This window comes from Musca vetustissima, unplaced genomic scaffold (genome assembly GCF_032173495.1).
Source record: "Musca vetustissima isolate MV318-11 ecotype Yass unplaced genomic scaffold, APGP_CSIRO_Mvet_v1 utg105162, whole genome shotgun sequence".
In the NCBI taxonomy this organism is placed as follows: Eukaryota; Metazoa; Arthropoda; class Insecta; order Diptera; family Muscidae; genus Musca; species Musca vetustissima.
The window spans coordinates 12,302-33,012 of NW_026883892.1; the positions used below are offsets into that span (position 1 = coordinate 12,302).

The 20,711-nt window shown below is 33.0% G+C and overlaps 1 protein-coding gene across 1 annotated transcript; it reads left to right on the plus strand.

Moving 5' to 3' along the window:
* The first annotated feature begins 18,621 nt into the window (after positions 1 to 18,621).
* LOC133330884 (uncharacterized) lies at positions 18,622 to 19,281 on the plus strand. The gene is made up of 3 exons (XM_061539286.1): positions 18,622 to 18,648; positions 18,719 to 18,889; positions 18,959 to 19,281. Exons 1-3 carry the CDS (start codon positions 18,624 to 18,626, stop codon positions 19,279 to 19,281), a joined length of 519 nt encoding a protein of 172 aa, XP_061395270.1. The 5' UTR covers positions 18,622 to 18,623.
* Positions 19,282 to 20,711: the final 1,430 nt, after the last annotated feature.

Below are 20,711 nucleotides of genomic sequence, written 5' to 3' on the forward strand. Positions count from 1 at the left end.
CCTATACAAAGACCCTGCTTATTTGTCGGTACCTTAAAATTATTAGCCCAAATAAGCAAACTACAGATCCTGACTATTTTAACAAATCTTCATTGCAGACCACCTGGTTCTGTACTTTTCTTTCAGCATTTTATTAATTTCAGACGCTCATATCAGAACCATCTGCCACCATTCTAATCCTGTTAGAATTTTTGGGTATAATCTTCAAGTGAGCTGAAATCCGACCCGATGTGGAATAGAAGAGAATTTCTCAAAAATCCGTAAAAATACTGTATGTTTGTATATCAGACTTTAATCGCCGATGTTTTTATACCCTTCATCACACTGTGGTGCAGGGTGTTATATGTTTGTACATATCTTTGTAACAGGCAAAAGGAATCAAGATAGACCCATGGTTCCTTTTGAGAATATGCATAGAATCAATTTTTGAATCGATTTACGCATGTGCGTCTGTCCGTCCGTCCATGTATTTTTGTGAACAAAGTACAGGTCGCATTTATGATCCGATTTGGATGAAATTTAGCACAGTTCACTTATTTGGCCCAAGGACGAACCCTATTGAAAGTGAGAAAAATCGGTTCAGATTTAGATATAGCTCCCATATATAGTTTCGTCCGATTTTTTGTGAATGATACACCAAACTCCCAATATTTGTCCGATTGATACAAAATTTTGCACAGTGTATTTAATTAGGTCCAAACTGATGACTGCTAAGTTTTACTAAAATCGGTTCAGATTTCGATATAGCTCCAATATATAGTTTCGTCCTATTGTACACTCAACTCCCAATATACACTCAACTCCCAATATTTGTCCGATTGAGCAAAATTTGGCACAGCGAATGCAATTGAGGACAAATGATATGTGATAAGGTCTTTTGAAATCGGTTCAGATTTTGATATAGGTCTTATATATTTTGTTCGTTCGATTTTATGTAAATGGTGCACCGAAGGGTCTATATTTGTTCGATCTTCACGAAATTTTGGCAGAGTGTATTAAATTGAAGATAGAGTGATGACAAAAAACAAATGGTGTATGCAACGGTTGCTCAATTAGGTGCATGTGGCTATGAATATCTCGCATACATAATTTTCGTTTTCATATAAATGGTACAAAACAGAATCCAAGTCTGCCCCTTTGGCATACAATTTTTCATTATTTTCAGAATTGTATGTGTATAGGGTTTTTAAATTAGTTCAAATTTCTATCAATAAAGTACATTTAATTTCGCCCGATTTCATTTCAATGGTCCTCCAAAGATTCTGTGTCTGTTCTATCTACAGGATATTGTAGGTATTAGTATCAGGGGTATCATATAGTCGGCTTTTAAGCTTTCCTTACTGGTTCCAATATTATTGGAACCCATTAAATAGGCCCATTAATACACTACTTAACGAATATATATACCCCGGTCTATATATTCTTAATTTCGCCTTACCAAAAATGTCATATGATTCGTATTTATTCTTAACATATCAAACTTCTTAAAACTATTTTAATTCCCTTCATTGTCTGAAATAAAACTTCTATGATAAATTATCTGACCCAAGCTATATTGTTCTATAACATAGTTGAATAGGTAAACAACATAACTGAACTTTTTCCGAAAACAAAAACTATAAAATATATATTAATATCTAAAAGTATGTGTAACATGAGTTTCCGTTCCATTTGACTATTCTCATAAAAAAAAATAATAGAACTAGAATTTACACTTGACAAAGTATGAAAACTCATGAACTTTGGTGCACTTTTCTACTCAAAGTAATAACAGCATGAGCAACAGCAACAACATCATCAGAATAATCCTCATCATGAACAATGGTGTATGATGGGCCAAACTGTAAAATGAAATGGGAAGAAAATCAAACAAAATGAAAAAAAAAAATCAAAGCTGATATGTGGAATGTGGATGGACCTCCGGAAAAAAGTTGTCATCGTTCAAAAAATATTTGTATATGGTGGGACCTAGCTATGACGATCAATGGTAGGCAATCACAGTGCTTTATAAACATAAATAAATAAATGCAAAATCCAATACTTACAATTTCGTTATATCCCCGTTTGACTGTATCTGAAAATAGATATTGTTAGTGCATTTTTTTCTGGATGTGTTAAAAATATGATCTTTACTTGTATTTTAACAATTGTCACCCAAAAACTGGAAATAAAAAGAAATAAAACAAAAAACACCGAAACGGAAATGTGTAATATTTATTTTTTGTTGGTGAACTGCAGGAGAAAAATAGTCGACAAAAGTGAAATAAAGACAAAAAACATCCGTATAGAGAACAAACACAGTGCCAACAATGATGCTGTGCATCCTTCTTCTTTTTTTGGTTTTTGTAGATTTTCTCCAATATTTTATTATATAGTATAGAACAATGTGATGACACAAACAACAAACACAATATATTGTTTTATTACAAAAAATCATGGCAGAAAGGAAGCAAAGTGTCATAAAGCATCTCACTTGGTCTTTATATAGTGGAACACTAGGTGGTAAGTTTAAACAATTTGGGAGGAAATACAAGAAAAACAAAAGGCAACTGGCTAGAGTACATAAAATAGGCATTGAATTTTTACAATATGAATAGAGATAGAGAATTTTGAATATTAATTTATTTGAATTCCCTAAAATCGTTTGAGGGACTATAGGCTAAAACATAAATATCAATTAATAAGATGCATGATATTTACCAAAAAGGTTGAACAGAAGTCATTTTATTTTTAAAGGGAATGTAATCCTAGAAAAAATTATTGATTTATGTGGAACGGATCTTTTAAGTAAAAAACTAGCGGTTTGGATTTATTGCTACAGCGGTTTGATATAGATCGCCAAAATGTTTTTTATAGACCGATCTTTGTGATAAATTTGAGTAAGTTTTATGTTTTTATACTCTCGACCATAATGTGAGGTGTATATTAACTTTTTGTCATTCCATTTGCCATGGCTCGAAATATTCTCAGAAGACTACATGAAGTATATTCTTAATCACAATAAAATGCTATGACTATTTTATCATGTCTATGTCTATTTTATCATGTCCATCTACTGAGTTGTTAGTTTTTTTACTACTTCAAGAATATTTGGTATGCAAATATATCAGTCCACGATTTTTATGCACTCATATGTATTCGGTATTTTGGGGATGTTGGGTACTTTTTGAATAAAAAATCTTCAATCTAAAATTTTTTATCATCGGTCCAATTTTTTTGTCAGCCCCTATGTTTATTTTGGATACGGTAGGGTTCTTATTGAACGTGACCTTTGTGATAAATTTGAGTAAGTTTTATGGTTTTTTACTCTCGACCATAATGTTAGGTGTATATTAACTTTTTGTCATTCCATTTGCCATGGCTCGAAATATTCTCAGAAGACTACATGAAGTATATTCTTAATCACAATAAAATGCTATGACTATTTTATCATGTCTATGTCTATTTTATCATGTCCATCTACTGAGTTGTTATTTTTTTTACTACTTCAAGAATATTTGGTATGCAAATATATCAGTCCACGATTTTTATGCACTCATATGTATTCGGTATTTTGGGGATGTTGGGTACTTTTTGAATAAAAAATCTTCAATCTAAAATTTTTTATCATCGGTCCAATTTTTTTGTCAGCCCCTATGTTTATTTTGGATACGGTAGGGTTCTTATTGAACGTGACCTTTGTGATAAATTTGAGTAAGTTTTATGTTTTTATACTCTCGACCATAATGTTAGGTGTATATTAACTTTTTGTCATTCCATTTGCCATGGCTCGAAATATTCTCAGAAGACTACATGAAGTATATTCTTAATCACAATAAAATGCTATGACTATTTTATCATGTCTATGTCTATTTTATCATGTCCATCTACTGAGTTGTTAGTTTTTTTACTACTTCTAGAATATTTGGTATGCAAATATATCAGTCCACGATTTTTATGCACTCATATGTATTCAGTATTTTGGGTACTTTTTGAATAAAAAATCTTCAATCTAAAATTTTTTATCATCGGTCCAATTTTTTTGTCAGCCCCTATGTTTATTTTGGATACGGTAGGGTTCTTATTGAACGTGACCTTTTTAGTAATTTCTAGCTTCATAGTGCTCAGATAAGGTTGTTTAAAATCGTTTTAAAATCGGTATTACCATCTAAATAAATTAATTAAAAAAAAAAAACAAAATAATTTAAATAAATTCATCACTATGCTTGGGTAAAATAGTGTAAATCATTTAAAGAGCATTTCAGGAATGTGAGAATGAATTAATAAAATTAAGAAAAGAAATTAAAAACAATTAAGTACGGCTACAATCTTCAATGGTTGAAAATTAACATTAACCAGTAAAGAAAGTAGTAAAATATGACTGGGCCCACTATATGATACCCTTCACCACTTTGGATATATTCTACATATGTCTCCTAACAGACGTCGCCTTTTCGAAAGAACATTTACATGAAATTGAACACACTTGGATATGTGACCTTTATTCCTTTTTGGAACCTATGTTAAAATTCATTTCATTCAGACACCCGATTTTCACGAAGCTTAGCAAGCATCATTCTAGAACCAATTCGGTACGCTATGCCAAATTTCGTGCATATCGAAGGATATATAGGAACTTGGTGCACCATTTCTATTAAATCGGACGAAAATATATATGGGAGCTATATCTAAATCTGAACCGATTTTCATGAAACTTAGCGCATACCATTATATACTTCATTCAGTACGATGTGCCAAATTTTATCGGAGCTATATTTATATGGGAGCTATATCTATATGGGAGCTATATCTAATTTTTTCCCTATTTCATCGGGGTTCGTCCTTGGGCAAAACAAATGAGCTGTACCAAATTTCATCCAAATCGGACCATAAATGCGTCCCGTGCTATGTTTTCAATTTTACATGCACGGATGGACGGACGGATGGACACATGCGTAAATCGACTCAGAAAGTGATTTTATGTGTATTCTCAAAAGGAACCATGGGTCTATATTTTTTCTTTTGCCTGTTAGAAACATATGCACAAAGACATAATACCCTGTACCACAATGTTGTAAAGGGTATAAAAATGGCTTAAATGTAAGGGGCATATTGAAAATGTTCAAATTCTTTCTTTAAAAATCCGTAATGAGACAAATACCTAAAATGGCGGTTATTTTATGTAAAATACTATTTCCGAATACGTTTTTTACCCAAAAACCCGGCTTCCAATTTTAAGTCACCTGTGTTGGAAAATGGCCGTCGATCGATTGTTTCATTTACAGTTAAAGGCAAAAAAACATATGCAAATTTCATGTTCCATCGAAACTTACGGTAAAATAATTTTAAAAATTTCCGCTTTTTATAATCGTTAAAAAGATTAAAAAATACACTACTCGAATTTGTTTAAAATTCACGCTTATAATTCAAACAGTAATCGACTCTTTAAAAAGTTGTATTTTTTAGAATCATCGCTAGTCCATAAAGCTAGGTTTTAAAAACCAGACTGGAAAAAGATTCTGGAAAAGGTAAGGGTATATTACTATCAACCTTATGGCTAATCGCGTTTTCGGTATATACGTACATATGTTACGGCAAAGATGTGACACAAAGTTTGAAATTTCATATATATTGATTACATAGGTTTTCGGCCATATACAGATTGTGCAATATTATTTCCTTAAAATGTTTTTGAGTTGTCTTTAAAACTTCCTTTAATATGGGAAATTGCATATATAAATCCGTATTGACGAAAATGCGATAGAAAATCCCTATTTCTGATGGTGTGTCCATCTGATGATCAAACATTGTGTGGCGTATTAAAAACTAATAGAAAGGAGTAACCAGACTGATTCGATGACACTTACCCGGCTATGACTACTTTGCACATCGTAGTATTAGGTTGGGGGGACTTTTTTTACAAAACTGTAAAATTTGAACTAATAATTTTTTTATATCTTTTTGGATTATTTTTATATGCCATAAAGTTGTTATATATGTTGAATAAGTAATTATTTAACTATATACACTATGTTACGGCAAAGATGTGCCTCATTGAAATATTGATTTTAGACCCCATGTTTCTTTGGACTACATCCGTTACAGACTATTTGGAGTCGATTTGCAAATGTCCGTCTGTTCATCTGATGATAACTCTCCAAAGGAGTAACCGATTTCATCCGAACTTTCCTCATCGTTGAGGGAAAAAAATCGATTATTTTTATATGAACTATAGGACTTTATTTAACATAATTCGCAATTTCCAATTTGGGCAAAATATGCACCGTTTTGTTATATGATTTGTTGCCATTGTAAAGGTAACTTAATAATGCATCTCTCATAGAAGTCCTGCTCCCTATTTACAAAAAAATCTAGTAGTCGATTCTCACAATCCTCCTTAGACACCAATTTTTTTATAATTAAATAAATTTTGCAATGAAAGAAAAATATGATAATCTCTTGATGTCAAGTCCAGACTAAATGGCGGATGCATTAAAACTTCCCAACCAAGCTCCCCAAGTTTCTGGCGAGTCACTGTATATGTGTGTTATAAAGTTGTGCTGGTGGAACACGACACCTCTCCTGTTGGCCAATTCTGTCTGTTTCTGGTCAATCAGAATTACGGGTTTGGCCATATGGAAGAAACTTATAATAAATAATCCCCTTCCAGTCCCATCAAATACATAGCAGAACCTTCCTGGTCGTTAGTCCTGGTTTGGCCACCGTTTGATATGCTTCAACGCTTTTGACCACAATCGTTTTAGCACAGGATTATTCATTTCTCATCTCCAGTCACCATCCGTTTAAGAAATGGGTCTATTTCATTCCGTTTGGCCAAGGCTTCGCAGATGAAATTTCGATCCATCCTATTTTTCTGTTAATTGGTGTTGGACCCAAACATCGAACTTCTTTTTGAATCCAGCTTTGTGTAAATGGTTTAAAACAGTTTTATGCCGGATATCTAGCTTCTGTACCATGTTACGCCTGCTAACACGCCGGTAAACTTCGAACATTTCTCCGATTTTATCAACATTTTTGACGACCGGTCAAAAGGATTTCTTTTTCCCCAACCTAATATACTGTTGTAGGTCCTTGGGTGTGGGAGTTGTACAAAAATAATTAATTACTTATTTCGATTTAGTTAGTATTTCCTTTACCATAATAGAGGACGGAAATTTAGCTCTTATGGCTACGAAATTTTACATGAGGTTCTGGTTATGGCCAAAGACGACACATACAAATTTCGGTATCATCAGATAATATTTAGTGGATGGAATGGATCAAAAACTTGTTTCTGTATGATTTTCGTATTCGCCACTATTGTAGGCCGAACATCACAAATTTTATAAGGAGAACGGATCTGGCCAACTATTAATGAATCAAGACTTTTGTATATAAAATAACCAAATTAGAATTGTTTGTGTTTTCTCCGGGAAAACATGATTCGGAAAATATGTCAGGGTAAGAAAGTGGAGCTCTTAATCCCTAATCGATTAATAGAGTGCAAATATCTCAATGTATTGCCCAAGCCTGAAATATAGATTTGCCTCGCCAGACTATACTGTTCCGCTCAATGTTTATACCAATCCTATAGACGCATGGTTCCTTTGAGAATATGCATATAATCATTTTCTGAGTTGATTTATGCATGTCCGTCCATGTTAAATTGTAAACAAAGTACAGATCTCATTAATGATCCGAATTTTATGAAATTTGGCACAGCTCATTTGTTTGGCCAAGGGACGAACCCTATTGAAATTGGAAAAATCAGTTCAGATTTATATATAGCTCCCATACATAGTTTTGTCCGATTTTCAGTAAATGCTGCACCAAAGTCCCAAAATATGGCTGATTGGCACACAATTTTGTACAACTTACTCTAATGTAAATATAATCTGCTGTGTGGAAAGTTTGAAAATCGGTTCAGATTTATGTATAGCTCCCATACATAGTTTTGTCCGATATTCAGTAAATATTTTACACAAGGTACTCGAGTTAGTATAACCAACTGTGTGAAAAGTTTCGCTGAACGTGGGTTAGATTTATATATTGCTCGTCCAATTTTCAGTAAATGGCGATAACAAAACGTGCCCGATAACAAAACGTGTGTCAAGTTCTGTTGATATCGGTTCAGATTTGGATATAGCTCCCATATACAGTTTCATCCGATCTTAAGATAATGGTGCACGAACTACCAAAATAAAGCCGATTAACACACAATTTTGCACAACGTACTGCTGTTAGTATAAAGTAACGCGTAGGAAGTTTCGTTGAAATCTGTATGTTTTTTCGTCAGATTTTAAATCAATAATGAACCAAAGACCCAAAATATCGCCGATAGGCAGAAATTTTTGAACATAATACTGAAGATAGTATAGCCTAACGTGTGGCAAGTTTCCTTGAAATCCCATATATATTTTCGTCCGATTTTAAGTAAACGACCCATAAATAACACAAAATGTACCGAGTTGGTATAATCTTAATCGTTGGATACAGCTTCAAAATATACATTCGCCCGACTAAATGGTGCACGAAATTCCTAATGTTTGTCATATATATATATATATATATATATGACCGACTTCATGTTAATTGGGGTCTAAATAATCAATGGGTATCCGATTGAGATTTACTTTAAATTGATTGACATAATTTTGCCCCATTGTTGCATCAAAAATCCTACGTTTATAATGATGCATCTGTTGAATATATTGAAAGTGGTGAAAGGTATCATGTAGTCGGCTCCGTCCGACTTGACTACTTATCTTACTGGTATTTTTTATCATAATTTATAATGGAATATATTTATATAAACGATTTAATATTCTAGACTCGATTCCGTCGCATGTTCCTAATATCTGATATAAACGTCATCCAGCAAAATCTACTTTGAGCACCATTTACTACTTTATAAAATTTTTGTCAACTTAATTTCATGTTTGACATTAAAAGAATTATATAAATTACTTCCAGAAAGCATTTCAATACCTACCCTCATATGTACAATTTTGTTCTATTTCAACAAACACAAATAATGTTGATAATAATATGTATGTTTTTACAAAGTTTATAATATTACGTATTTTTTAGCGCGTATTTCTCCCTCTAATGTGGTAATGGGTTACTAAATAATTTTTTGTCTACTATATGTCTTTGTTGTCGAAATGAACAATATATAACATTGCAGTATAATTTTCTGCTGAATACATTTATTTCTACTACTATTATTACATTTTTTCCTTCCAAGGATATTGCATACATATGCATTTAGTATGCCTGGTATGCATACATATGTATATGTAAATTTTTATACAGTTATATCTTCATTAAATTCTTTTGTTGTGAATAGTCCATAAATATTTCTTCTAATATTCTATAGAGTAGTTTTTCGGCAAATAATTGTATTTAGTAGGTAAAAAAATAATAAACTATTAGCTGAAGTATTAAATATTCAGCCTTTATTATTGATATCAATAATTATAAAAGACTTTTGGTTGTAATTCCATATTGACACTAAATATGTTCAAATTACAATTCAGCTTTTACTTTTTGTAATGCTTTAAAAATTACAAATGTTCGTGTAGTTCTTTCATGTTTCTTGTTAGCAATTCTGTCTGTCACAGCATCTGACATCACTTCACAACAAACACCGAAAATCCAATTTATAAAATTGCATTTAATTTTCTTGATATATACAAAAATGTCTTCATAACGAACAAAAATCTATGTCAACAAATAATAAATTCATTTGTAACATACATTGGTCAAGGTCATCATTACGGTATAGAATGGAGACAAGTCAAGTTGTTGTTGATGTTATTTTTTTCGCTTTTCATCACGAAAAACGAAAAGATACAAGGCAAGAGCCAATCAGACATTTACACAACATATGATAGACGACGACAACGACCAACAGTAGTTAGCTTGTGGGTAAACTGGCTGAAGAATAAACTTAAATAACAAGAATTAGTGTTTTTTTAGTTTTTGTTTTTAAATTAAGTTGTACGATAAACCCAGAAAAAATGTAAACATTCTAGCTGTCATTGCAGACATGGAAGTCAAGTGTCATAATCAGCTAATGAATGATGTGTGATGTAAATACCACAGGTAACATGTTTTCTAGTGGAAATTAAGAACTTGTTCTAGCCAATAATTAATAACATGTATTAATAAAAAAATATACACATGTTGGATAGAAACCAGCTTGTTGTCAAATAAATTTTTGTAAAACGCATATTTTTCAGAAATCCACTCTTATAAATAAAAATAATGTTAACGACTAGAGAGGCCCTTATTATTCAAGGGCACATGAAATCGAGAAATTTTCAATTTCAATGACTGTAGGTGTAGATTTCTTAAAAATATTTTCTCAATGACCATCCATAGGCGTGGACTTTTAAAAACATTTTTTTAATGACTATCCATAAGCGTAGATTTTCAACAAAAAAAAAAATCAATGCCCATCCATAGGCGTGGATTTTTTAAAAACATTTTTTTATGACTATCCATAAGCGAAGATTCTTAAAAAAAAGTCAATGCCATCCATAGGCGTGGATTTAAAAAAAAGAAACATTTTTTTATGACTATCCATAAGCGAAGATTCTTAAAAAAAAGTCAATGCCATCCATAGGCGTGGATTTAAAAAAAAAGAAACATTTTTTAATGACTATCCATAAGCGTAGATTTTTCCAAAAAAAAAAAGAAAAAAAATTCAATGCCCATCCATAGGCGTGGATTTTTTAAAAACATTTTTTATGACTGTCCATAAGCGTAGATTTTTCAAAACAAACCAGTTAGGAAAGTAGTAAAGTCGGATTGGGCCGACTATATGATACCCTTCACCACTTCGGGTATATTCAACATATGCATCCTAACAGACGACTCGTTTTTGTTATATATCTATATCTGATTTCAGGGAATCTTGCCAGATACTAATTTATATTACTTCAGTACGTTGTGTCAATCGGCCTAGCTATGGATCTTTTCACGAATTTTAGCATCATCATTCTAGATTTAATTCAGTACCCCATACCAAAATTTGTGCAAATCGAGAGATAAATGGGGACTTTCGTGCACCAATTACATAAAATCGGACGAAAATATATATGGGAGCTATATCTAAATCTGAACCGATTTTCAAGAAACTTAGCACACGTCATTTTAGCCCTAATTCAATACGCTGTGATAATTTTCGTGCAAATTGAATGATTTTCAGAGACTTTGGTGCACCAATTACCTAAAATCGGATGAAAATATATATGGGAGCTATATCTAAATCTGAACCAATTTTTATGAAACTTAGCTCACATTATTATAAACGCAACGCTATGCCGAATTTCGTGCAAATCGAAAGATATATAGGGACTTTGGTACACAATTTACCTTAAATCGGACGAAGATATATATGGGAGCTATATCTAAATCTGAACCGATTTTCAGGAAACTTAACACACATCCTTCTAGACCTAATTCAGTACGCTATGCCAAATTTCGTGCAAATTGAATGATTTTCAGAGACTTTGGTGCACCAATTACCTAAAATCGGATGAAAATATATATGGGAGCTATATCAAAATCTGAACCGATTTTCACGAAATTTTGCACCCATCATTTTAGATTTAATTCAGTACGCTATGCCAAAATTTGTACAAATGAAAATATTTCCAGTGACTTCAGTGCACTTTTTACATAAAATCGGGCGAAGCTATATATGGGAGCTATATCTAAATGTTAACAGATTTTTATAGACTTAATTTAGTGCGCTATGCCAAATTTCGTGCAAATCGAAAGATATATAGGGACTTTGGTACACAATTTACCTTAAATGAGGCGAAAGTATATATGTGAGCTATATCTAAATCTGAACCGATTTTCAGGAAACTTAACACCAATCGTTCTAAACCTAATTCAGTACGCTGTGCCAAATTTCGGGCAATTCGAAAGACATATAGGGACTTTGGTACACTATTTATATTAAATCGGACGAAAATATATATATGAGTTATATCTAAATCTGAACCGATTTTTCCCAATTTCAATAGGGTTAGTCCTTGGGCCAAATAAGTGACCTATGCCAAATTTCATCCAATTCGGATCATAAATGCGACCTGTACTTTGGTTACAATTTAAAATGGACAGACGGACGGACGGACATGCATAAATCGACTTAAAAAGTGATTCTATGCATATTATCAAAAGGAACCATCAGTGTGGTGAAGGGTATAAAAACACAAAAAATAAGTCTTCGGTTTACTTCATCCCAAAATTATAATCTGATCATCACCGAAAATAAAACGAATTTAAAACGATCAGTGCTATATTTCCGCCCTCTAGTGTGGTAATGCTAAATATATTTAAGAGTAACTCCCACATCCGAGTATGTCCTTCATTTTGTAATTTTTCACACAAAAGTCAAGGTCCAGGTATGCTTAGTCTTTGCCCCGACCCCCTTCTTCATGTAAAAATTCGCTATGTTTGGGCCATAATTGCGGCCTCTAGAGTGACGCGAAAATCAGACAAAAATAAAGTTGTTGGTCCAATTCGTCCCCGAAATATTAACCGATCTTTACCAAAAACAATAGAGGTCTTCATTGGGCATCGTAAATGCAAAATTTCGTGAAGATTGGGCCATAACTGTGGCCTGTATGGTGCTTACAAATTATAATGGACGGACACACATGTTTAAATCGACTCAGCTAGTCGAGATATGACGATCGGTATACTTAAAGTAGGGTCTAGGACCAATATTTTGCGGCGTTACAAACTCATGGAGCTGCACAAAACTATAATACCCTGACAACATAGTTGTGTAGGGTATAAAAAATATACCCATGTGGGATAGAAGCCAGCGTGGATTTTTTTAACATTTTTTCAATGACTATCCATAGGTGTGGATTTTTTAAAAACATTTCTTTCAATAACCTTGAAAGTATTTTTATGAACATCAATACATTTAAATTACCCTTTGAATACTTTCAAAATTTAACATATTGCAATTTTCGTATCAACCTTTAAAATATATAAATTCCCTTTTCTTCCTTCATCCAGTTCTTGGAAAACAATTTTCCTCTTAACTGAATATTCAATTGCAAATTGTATTTCCACAATGACATTCACCCATGGGTCGGTCGGTCGTTCGGTTGGTCATCCGGACGAACAATCAGTTGAGCATTCATTAAATTTGCATGAATGACTAAAAGCCTTGGTATTGTCATCATCGTCGTCTCAGCATTAGCTTCGTTCATTCATTCATTGGGAAAACAAAGCATATAAGTAAAAACAGAAAAAAAACTCGAAGCAACAACAACAAAGTAACTGACCACATAAATGAATGGCAAATGATTTGACAGTAAAAGGGTAACAACCAGTAACCAATGTTTGCTGTAATAGTTGTATTTTTGTTGTTGTTGTTTCTTCTGTTGCTTCTTTTGTTTATCTTCTGACCAAGGACTATCGCCCATATTGTGGTCAAACTGTTTTACAACATTATGACAGTTTTTTTTACATGCACACATACATATATGCCACATCAATATATGTGCAAATAAGGGTTTCCTTTTTAAGTTTTAAAGTTTTTGTTCTTTTTTAAATAAAAACCAGTGAGCGGAGCAGTATAGTCGGACGGGGCCGACCATACGATACCCTACACAACTACCACGAACTCTAACTTTCTGAGGATGTTTATTCCGAGTCTGAGTAATATTTCCTGATATTTGCCCCCTCTTGTACAGCCCCCTCTTGTACAGTTCTTCTAATTACTTGTCCAGATTACCTTCACGGTGGGTGTGTTGTGATTTTCGGATTATACTCTACTCGAAAACACACAAAAAATTATGTTTTCGGTCCATTTCATCCCAAAATTTCAATCTGATCATCACCGAAAATTGTAGGCGTTGTTCTTGACCATAACTGGAACTTCATGAAAAACTTCAAAGCCATCAGCGCGATATTTCTCCCTTTAATGTGGTAATGGATTACTAAATAATATCTGAATACGTAAGCACATGTAAATATTTGACTGTAACTCCCACATCTGAGTAGATACATCACTATATTTGGTATCAATTTAAAGGTCAACCACTCCTCTTGGATATGTTATCAACTCCTAGGGTCTACATCCTCCAGGAGTAAATATATATGCCATAGAATACAAATTTTGTCATTTTTCACACAAAAGTCAGGGTCAATTTGACCAGCTAAATATTGACCGATCTTTATCAAAACATGCACGCTTATTCTCTGACCCGATCCCCTTCTCCATGCAAAAATTCGCGGTGTTTGGGCCATAATTGCGGCCTCTGGAGCGACCAGAAAAACCGAAAAAAAATTAGTATTTGGTCCATTTCATCCCCTAAATATTAACCGATCTTTTCCAAAAACAATAGAGGTCTTCATTGGCCAGAACCCATCCTACATGCAAAATTTCGTGAAGATTGGTCCATAACTGTGGCCTGTATCGTGTTTACAAATTATAATGGACAGACGGACGGACGGACGGACACACATGTCTAGATCGACTCAGCTAGTCGAGATATGACGATCGGTATACTTAAAGGTGGGTCTAGGACCAATATTTCGCGGCGTTACAAACATTTGGGGCTGCACAAAGCTATAATACCCTGACAACATAGTTGTGTAGGGTATAAAAATGTGTTAGTCCTTTTTAAATTCAAAAGGAATAACAATTTGCTGAAATGCTACAACCGTTTGTGCGAAAAGTTAAAAATTAATTTAAAACACCATAACGATTGAAATTTTCAATTTGCAGGCATTTGCATAATCTATTATTTGGGTCAAATGAATGTCTAAATTCATATCATCAACAATTTTGGGCAATTTGATATGTTTGTATGTACGTAGTTGTGGATAGTATAACAAAGACTTATAGATTAAATATTAAAGTTTTGTGCTAGAAATGTGTTTTATACGGAATAATTTAAAGTGTCAACATAAGGTGAAGTTTAAATACCAATTTTAAATAGATAAACACACTTATCTTCTTGATCTCTTGGTGTCCTCAGAGATTTTCACACATACTTATCCTTTAGAAAATATTTGTTAAGCTATTTAGCAATCAGAATACTAATGATTATCAAAGATAATTGATATACTTACAAAATTAACAATAATATAAAAAAATGGGGAAGTCATTGAAAAACTATTTTAAAAAAATCCACGTCTATAGCTGGTAATTTAAAAAAAATATTTTTAAAAAATCTACGCCTCTTCTAAGGTTTAAAAAAAAAATATTTTTAAAAAATCTACGCCTCTTCTAAGGTTTAAAAAAAATATTTTTAAAAAATCCACGCCTTTTGGCGGGAGATTAAAAAAAAATATTTTTAAAAAATCCACGCCTTAAAATGGTCGATGCAATTTTTTTTAAATCCACGCCTATATATGACCATTAAAAATCCACGACTGTGGCTGTCCATTAAGAAATATTTTTAAACCAGTAAGAAAAGTAGTAAAGTCAGACTGGGCCGACTATATGATACCCTTCACCACTTTGGGTATATTGTATATATCGTCGGCTAAAATGCAAAAAGGCGTAACTAACAAAAAATTGAAAATTGACTTTTTGAATGAATATTGTGAATGTCAATAAACTACATGTGTTGACAAAGTTTTACACGTCTGCGGTCCAAAAAGGACCTTCTATTAACAAAAAACAAAAAGACGTAACTACAAGTGGGTTTATTTGATAAATGCAAAAAGGCGTAACTAACAACAAATTCACGTTTTTACTTAATTGTTATGACTGCCATTAAACTAAATAACTAAATTTGTTAAAAAAATTATAGTCTATTATTCATCATATGCAATATCACCCTGCCGGACATACTTTTTCATTTCACATGACATGTTTATAGTTTTCATTCAAAACAGTTTTTTGCTTCTCCTACACAATTATGTTTTTGTTAGTTACGCCTTTTTGCATTTTAGCTAACGATATGTATCCTTACGATTGCATGTCAATGTTCCCTCAAAGGAACATACTCATGCCTTTCTGCAACCAATGCTAAATATAACTTCATTCGAGCAGATTTACAGTTGTCTGCGTACCATAGGACAACTATATGGAAAACGATGTATAGCAAAATTGATACACGAAATTCGTTAAAAATTTAAACAGTGCGACGTACCATATGCGAAATACATATGGAAGCTATGGCTAAATCTGCACCAATTCCAACAAAACGCAATAACATCATTCAAGTCTCAATTTGATACGTTGTGCAAAAATTCGTGTTAATCAGACAAACACTAGGAGTTTGATCCATCATTTATGTAAAATCGAACGAAAATATATATGGGAGCTTTATCTAAATCTAAGCCGATTTTCACGAATATTAACACTCATCGTTCTAGACTTAATTCAGTACGCTATGCCAAATTTCGTGCAAATCGAAGGATATATAGGGACTTTGGTGCGCCATTTACATAAATTCGGACAAACACTAGGAGCTTGATGCACCATTTATGAAAAATCGGACAAAAATATATATGGGAGCTATATCTAAATCTGAACCGATTTTCACGAAACTTAACACACATAGTTCTAGACTTAATTCAGTACGCTGGGGCAAATTTCGTGCAAATCGAAGGATATTTAGGGACTTTGGTGGACCATTTACCTAAAATCAGACGTAAATATATATGGGAGCTATATCTAAATCTGAACCGATTTTCACGAAATTAAACACACATCGTTCTAGACTTAATTCAGTACGCTATGCCAAATTTCGTACGCTATGCCAAATTTCGGACTTTGGTGCGCCATTTACATAAATTCGGACAAACACTAGGAGCTTGATGCACCATTTATGAAAAACCGGACAAAAATATATATGGGAGGTGTATCTAAATCTGAACCGATTTTCACGAAACTTAACACACATAGTTCTAGACTTAATTCAGTACCCTGGGGCAAATTTCGTGCAAATCGAAGGATATTTAGGGACTTTGGTGGACCATTTACCTAAAATCAGACGTAAATATATATGGGAGCTATATCTAAATCTGAACCGATTTTCACGAAATTTAACACACATCGTTCTAGACTTAATTCAGTACGCTATGCCAAATTTCGTGCAAATCGAAGGATATATAGGGACTTTGGTGCACCATTTACATAAAATCAGACGAAAATATATATGGGAGCTATATCTAAATCTAAACCGTTTTTAAAGAAATTTAACACACATCGTTCTAGGCTTAATTCAGTACGCTATGCCAAATTTTGTGCGAATCGAAGGATATATAGGGACTTTGGTGCCCCATTTCTATTAAATCGGGATAATATATATGGGAGCTATATCTAAATTTTAAATACAATTCAGTTACTATGCACAATTTCGTGCAAATCGGAAGATATATAGGATCTTTGGTGCACCATTTATATAAAATCGGACTTAAATATATATGTGAGCTATGTCTAAATCTTAACCGATTTTCATGAAATTTAACTCACATCGTTCTAGACTTAATTCAGTACGCTATGACAAATTTTGTGCAAATCGAAGGATATATAGGGACTTTGGTGCACCATTTACCTAAAATCGGACGAAAATTTATATGGGAGCTATATCTAAATCTGAACCGTTTTTCACGAAATTTGCACACATCGTTCTAGGCTTAATTCAGTACGTTATGCCAAATTTCGTGAAAATCGGTGTATATACAGGGACTTTGGTGCACTATTTACTTAAAATCGGACAACATTGGATGGAATTTTGCACAAAATAAGCATAGAATCACTTTTTAAGTCGATTCAGTCCGTAAATTAAATTGACATATATATGGAGCTATATCTAAATCTGAACCGATTTTTTCCAATTTCAATAGGGTTCGTCCTTGGGCCAAATAAATGATCTGTGCAAAATTCCATCCAATTCGAATCAAAAATACGACCTGTACTTTGTTTACAATTTAATTTACGGACTGAATCGACTTAAAAAGTGATTCTATGCTTATTCTCAAAAGGAACCATGTGACTATCTCGTTTCCTTTTGCATGTTACAAACATATGCACAAAGACATAATACCCTGTACCACAGTGTGGTGAAGGCTGAGGATAGCCGTGGATTTTTATACCCTCGTTGCAGCTGATCTCCTTCTTTGCAGTTGAAAAAATATGTTTAAAAAATATACGCCTATATATCGTCATTACAAAATATGTTTCAAAAATACACGCATATGGATGGTCCAAAAAAAAATGAAATAATAATAATAATAAATCCACGTGGTCATTAAAAAATGTTTTTAAAAAATCTACGCCTATAGATATTTTTTTATCTTACTTGATGGAAACTTTTAATTCAATTGTCAGTATATATCAATATTTTCCATTTCAATTTATGGGGGTAAATAAAAAATCTTTCAGCTGTTTTGCCAACCGTTCCGTATCCGATCAGGCACGTGCTGTCTGGAGTACGAACAATGCTATTGTATTGAACATACACAATACAAATCTCTTGCATTCATACAAAAAATAAATTTGTCTGAGAAAAATCGTATCGTCTTCTTGATAAACATTTATAAAGGGTCTTCAAAAATCATTATGGGTATAAATAGGCGAAATTTTGTTGAATTTATCATCAGTAACATTTCATCATTTCGATACACCTCTAGAGTACAAAATCGAAATGCTTAAAATTGTTTGCATTTTTGGTATGCACCCCCGAATCTTCCGATATTGTTAAGATCCCTATAAAAGGATTTATATACTTTAATCATTTAGCCCTTGTCCTCGTTGCGACTTGTGAGGCCCAAAGATGTCGCCCGGTTTGTAATCCCAAAGTTCGTAGTCCAGCCATTTGTGCTGCCGATAATCAACAGAAAGAATGTTTCCGTATGAGTCAATGTCAATTGGATGAGGAAAATTGTCGTCGCAAGGCTGCCAGGCGACCAAGTAAGAAGCAAAACAAAATCAAGTTATTAAAGATTTCAGATCTAAGATATCCCTAATAATTTCTTATAGCCATTTCGAATGTTGATCCCATACGTTGTCGTAACATTAGAGCGCCAAATGGTAAAGGTAAATGTGCCCCTCCACCACGTCGTCCACGTTCAACAAAACCGGATTGTAATCGCCTGAAATGTCGTAATCCCAGTAAGGTCTTAAGGTGTTATCGTTGCAAGAAGAATATGTGTCAACTGTTGACTCCATGCCAATTGGAACGCGTTAATTGCCTACGCGGTCGTTCGAATAGATTAACTTGGACTGATACTCGTCGATGTGCCGGCATGAAGGGTGGACAAAAATTACAAAGATGCAAGGCTATTCGTAAGAAGAGTGGATAAGTGATTATGTTGAGATCTTGACACATTTGTAGACCATATATATCGAACCCCTTGCTATACATATTTCTTTGTCTTCCATGTATACTACATTCAAAATTGCTATGTAATAAAATCATATTTTAATCAAAAAATATATTATTTTTAATTGAAAATTACAATAAACTTTGGTAAAAATATTGACGGAACAATACACACGTACTGTACAAAACATTCCTGAGGAATGTATCCTCTTCCAGATTTTTTTCAGAATTCAACATCCATATCCATATTTTTTACAATTTACATATTTTGTTTAAAAGAAAAAACAAAACTTTTTTTATTTGTTCTAGAAAAAATATCCATTTATTGCAACATTTTTTCTAAATTGCCGCCAATACCTATGCTAACACGCCTACACACATAACCAATGCTACAATCCCTTTCGAAAATGTTTGAAATTGACTACTTTTTTCCATCTGTTACCACTTAACAAATAGAACTCGTTCTCATATTTAACCATATTTGAATATTTTTAATGGCTGTCCGCTCGCTCGTTCGGTCGGTCGTCGGCCAACTCTAAAGGGAATATTTTTATGGCAATTGCACGTGCTGCAAATGCCACCCCCAATAATCTACTTGTGGTGCACAGAATGGTAGGTACACCGGCAACCCGGTGTATTCCATTGAGACGGCCAGAATACTCAACGAATTTGAGTATATTTTCATGTTCTATACGAACAATAATGTATGGAAATGTTTAGAAAAAGAAACGTAGATGAAAAGGAGATAAGCTGCAACGAATATCTGTTGCCCTATATTTCTTCAGGTAATATTGAAGATAGAAGCATAGACTTGTATAGAATATTTCTCCAATAAATATAAGAGGTATGTATTTTAATTTTGTTCCAATAAAAATATTAAAAGGACAACCTGAATTAATATTCAGACATTCAAATTGAAATATTTAAAGAAGTGCCAGTGTCTAAAAGTACTTTTTATAATTCCTAATCTAGAAAAACGTATTAAAGGACAATCAGAGTGAAAATCATCTGTAAGTCTTGAAGGAAATATAAATAATATATATGAAAATATAAATTGTAAATTGAAAATATAAATTGTAAAGTTTTGTATTGATTCTATGCATATTCTCTAATGGAAATATGGGTCTATCTCGTTTCCTCGTTTTCATATTATGTTTGTAACAGGTAAAAGGAAATGAGATAGACCCATAGCTCCTTTAGAGAATATGCATAGAATCAATACAAATATATGCATAAGTCATCAATTTTTTAACCGATTTTTTTTCCCATTTTTGAAAGCTTATTTCATTTTCTTCCCCGTAATATAATAAGACTTATACGGATTGATATCATAATTTTATAATACAGTCCATACAAATAAATTTTGTCTTTTTATGTGTATTTTTCACATTTCAACCACTGTAACTCAGC

Coding starts and splice junctions, on each gene's coding strand:
- LOC133330884 (XM_061539286.1), top strand. CDS start 18,624: ATGCTTAAAATTGTTTGCATTTTTG. Junction 18,649..18,718: donor TAAAATTGTTTGCATTTTTG/GTATGCACCCCC, acceptor TTAATCATTTAG/CCCTTGTCCTCGTTGCGACT. Junction 18,890..18,958: donor CAAGGCTGCCAGGCGACCAA/GTAAGAAGCAAA, acceptor AATTTCTTATAG/CCATTTCGAATGTTGATCCC.